This window comes from Drosophila sulfurigaster, unplaced genomic scaffold, assembly GCF_023558435.1.
Source record: "Drosophila sulfurigaster albostrigata strain 15112-1811.04 unplaced genomic scaffold, ASM2355843v2 ctg54_pilon, whole genome shotgun sequence".
Classification (NCBI taxonomy): Eukaryota; Metazoa; Arthropoda; class Insecta; order Diptera; family Drosophilidae; genus Drosophila; species Drosophila sulfurigaster.
Window position 1 is genome coordinate 189,314 of NW_026909719.1, and position 3,243 is coordinate 192,556.

The window sequence follows — 3,243 nt, forward strand, 5'->3', positions numbered from 1 at the left end:
TGTAATTTCTGAAAAGGATTTAAAGAGCATAAATGCTACGCTAAAATTACTATATTTGTTAGAACACGTTTCAATAGCTCTAACAACAACAACAACAACAATAACAATGAAAACACCGCGGAATTCGTTGGAGCAATGTATTCAAAACAATTGTTTCAACCCTCGCAACATTTGTCATCGCATTGAGAGTGTCATAAGAGCAACATTAAATACAATGCAACATTATCGCAATTTAAATACAAGAATGAACAATAACACAGAAAAACAATAACAATGCGGATATATTTTCTATAATAAAACAACATATATAACATACAAACAAAAACATTATTTTTCATTTTATTTAAAATACTCTTAGTTGGACGTTAATATTAGAAAGATGGTATCCTTGGTTTGGTTCATAGAACGTATGAATGGAATAATACCTGATATCGAAACAAATCCTGTTTCCTGCTGGGAAGAAATGTTTCAACCTGAGAAGCTAAATACACTAAAGCTTATACTCAGCGATGAAGTTGAGTATCTGTTGGTAAAAAAATATGGAGTATTCAATAATACTGTAATTGATTGGGCATACAATATTGGAACATTCACAATATCGTGCAATGTATTTACACCTAAACAAATGGTTCCAGTTTACTATTTAGGTATTGAAATAGAGGAACCAGATGCTAAATTTCAATTTATTGCAACCAAAGAAGGCCTTAAGATTTATAAATGTAATATAATTGATATATCATACGATTAAATAAATAAACAAATTTATATACCTCAACTTAAGTTTTTGTGTGTTCGCAACCCAAACCTCCGCTCAGATCCAGGCCTCCACCCAGACCTCCGGTCAAATCCAGACCTAACCAGTATTACTATAGTATTACTCATTTAAATGTAGTATTACTATAGTATTACTCACAATCTTTTGACCGGCGAAATGACCGACGTAGTAACCTTGAACTGATAACATTACTCATGGTCATGACCGGCGTAGTAACCTTGAAGGCGTAGTAACCTTGAACTGATAACAGATTAGTCATGAAGGCGTAGTAACCTTGAACTGATAACAGATTAGTCATGAAGGCGTAGTAACCTTGAACTGATAACAGATTAGTCACAGTTTCGAGGGCTTATTTTTTTTTTATGAGTCACAATTTTGAGCAGAAAATGTGCCCCGGAAGCCCCATGATTTTTGCGCTGAATCACCATTTTAAGCAGAAAAACTGTCCTGGAACTCCCATATCCTACCTACTCGTGAGGGCCGGTGCAGGGGTGCTCCGCTGGCCGTGAGGGCCGGTGCAGGGTGCTCCGCTGGCCGTGAGGCCGGTGCAGGGGCTCCGCTGGTCGAGGGCCGGAGAGGGTGCTCCGCTGGCCGAGAGGGCCGGTGCAGGGGTGCTCCGCTGGCCGTGAGGGCCGGTGCAGGGTGCTCCGCTGGCCGTGAGGGCCGGTGCAGGGGTGCTCCGCTGGCCGAGAGGGCCGGTGCAGGGGTGCTCCGCTGGCCGTGAGGGCCGGTGCAGGGGTGCTCCGCTGGCCGTGAGGGCCGGTGCAGGGGTGCTCCGCTGGCCGAGAGGGCCGGAGAGGGTGCTCCGCTGGCCGAGAGGGCCGGTGCAGGGTGCTCCGCTGGCCGTGAGGGCCGGTGCAGGGCTGCTCCGCTGGCCGAGAGGGCCGGTGCAGGGGTGCTCCGTTGGCCGAGAAGGCCGGAGAGGGTGCTCCGCTGGCCGTGAGAGCCTGAGAGGGTGCTCCGTTGGCCGAGAAGGCCGGAGAGGGTGCTCCGCTGGCCGAGAGGGCCGGTGCAGGGGTGCTCCGCTGGCCGTGAGGGCCGGAGAGGGTGCTCCGCTGGCCAAGAGGGCCGGCGCAGGGGCGCTCCGCTGGCCGAAAATGGCCTGCAGGGGTGCTCCGCTGGCCGAGAAGGCCTGCAGGGGTGCTCCGCTGGACAAGCTGCGGCACTTGGTCGAAGCAAACTGGCTGTCTGCTGCGAAGCAAGGAACAAGGCCTTGAAGGCAACAAAACCAATCCTGCGAACAAAATTTTAATTAAACGGAGTCCTCCTATGACACGATAAAACTTTTCTCTTACCAAATAATAGCAATGACAATAAAAAAAATCCCCAATAGCGCTTGATGCCTTCCGATTTATTTCTTTTACAATTATGCGTCTATGTACGCAGCCGGTCATTAGAAAAATGACCAAACCGGAACCGGCTTTCGCTAAGTTGGCCGCGCTCAAGCTGATGCAGCTGGCGCAGATGTCAAAGCTGAGCTTTCCAGTGCAACCGATGCACTTTAAGCTTATCAGCAGTTTAACAGCACTGCTCGGCTTATCAGCTGCTTACAGCGCTGCTTTAAGCTCAGCTTAACAGCAGCTTAAGCTAATTCGACAGACTAACAAGTGCATACTTTTAGGAGCTACTTGCAGCAACATCAACCTTGGCTTAAACTTAGCAAACTTTTAGGACGAATTCAATACATGTTGCTGTAGGCGCCGTTACAGCACAAAGCACAAGCACTGAGAGTAAAGCGCGGGTCGAGCGAGATGCAAGAAGGACGATAGCCAACAACAACACCAAGAGAGGGAGAGTTAACTATTGTAACAGCGTTGAGCGCAAAGAATAGCAAGTGAAAAAAGAAGAGCGCAAAAGTAAACAAAAATACAAAAACAAAGTGCAGCGGCAACGAAAACAGAATTGTTTTGCTAACAAAGCAAAGCAAAGTTTGACCACACAATTTGTTGTTATATTTTCAGAAAAATGATATTAATATAATAAATACAAGAAAGCACACAGCGATTAAACAATCTGTAGTTAAACACAAGTGAGAGAGTAAAATTAATGTTATATTAATTGTAAATAAATATGAAATTCAATGAAAAATCACAAAGTTTCAGAGGGAAGAAAAAAAAACACGTCCGACTGCGAGAGCGAGCGATATTACAATCAACAAAAAGAAAAAAAATATAAGCTGACATTCAGCTATTCACCTTTATCCAGTGCGTCAGCGTCGGCCTCGATGCCACTACAAGTGTGGAACAATTAGCAGATGGAGATCGGCGAATATGTCGGACGCATGTGTTTTCCTCGAAGAAATTCACCTTTCGCTTGGTGTAAGTCTTGCAGCTATCTTTGGCTATCAAGACAATTGCCGTCGGTGATGCAGTTCATCTGTTTGTTGCTTACAAAGCTGATGCGGCCAGCAAAGCTGTGACGAGCTTTTTGTTTCTCTTTATTGTTGGGCGTTAAATACTGTGGCGAAT

The 3,243-nt window shown here is 45.6% G+C and overlaps 1 protein-coding gene across 1 annotated transcript; it reads right to left on the reverse strand.

Annotated features, from left to right (window-relative positions):
• Positions 1–776: 776 nt before the first annotated feature.
• Positions 777–2,315, reverse strand: LOC133849963 (skin secretory protein xP2-like). The gene is made up of 4 exons (XM_062285952.1): positions 2,071–2,315; positions 1,247–2,009; positions 914–1,087; positions 777–853 (listed from the first exon to the last, which is right to left on the reverse strand). The coding sequence occupies exons 1-4, from the start codon at positions 2,167–2,169 to the stop codon at positions 777–779; spliced, it is 1,113 nt and encodes a 370-aa protein (XP_062141936.1). The 5' UTR covers positions 2,170–2,315.
• Positions 2,316–3,243: the final 928 nt, after the last annotated feature.

Coding starts and splice junctions, on each gene's coding strand:
- LOC133849963 (XM_062285952.1), bottom strand. CDS start 2,169: ATGACCGGCTGCGTACATAGACGCATAATTGTAAAAGAAATAAATCGG. Junction 1,088..1,246: donor CCCTGCACCGGCCCTCACGA/GTAGGTAGGATA, acceptor TATCAGTTCAAG/GTTACTACGCCTTCATGACT. Junction 854..913: donor ATTTCGCCGGTCAAAAGATT/GTGAGTAATACT, acceptor AATACTGGTTAG/GTCTGGATTTGACCGGAGGT.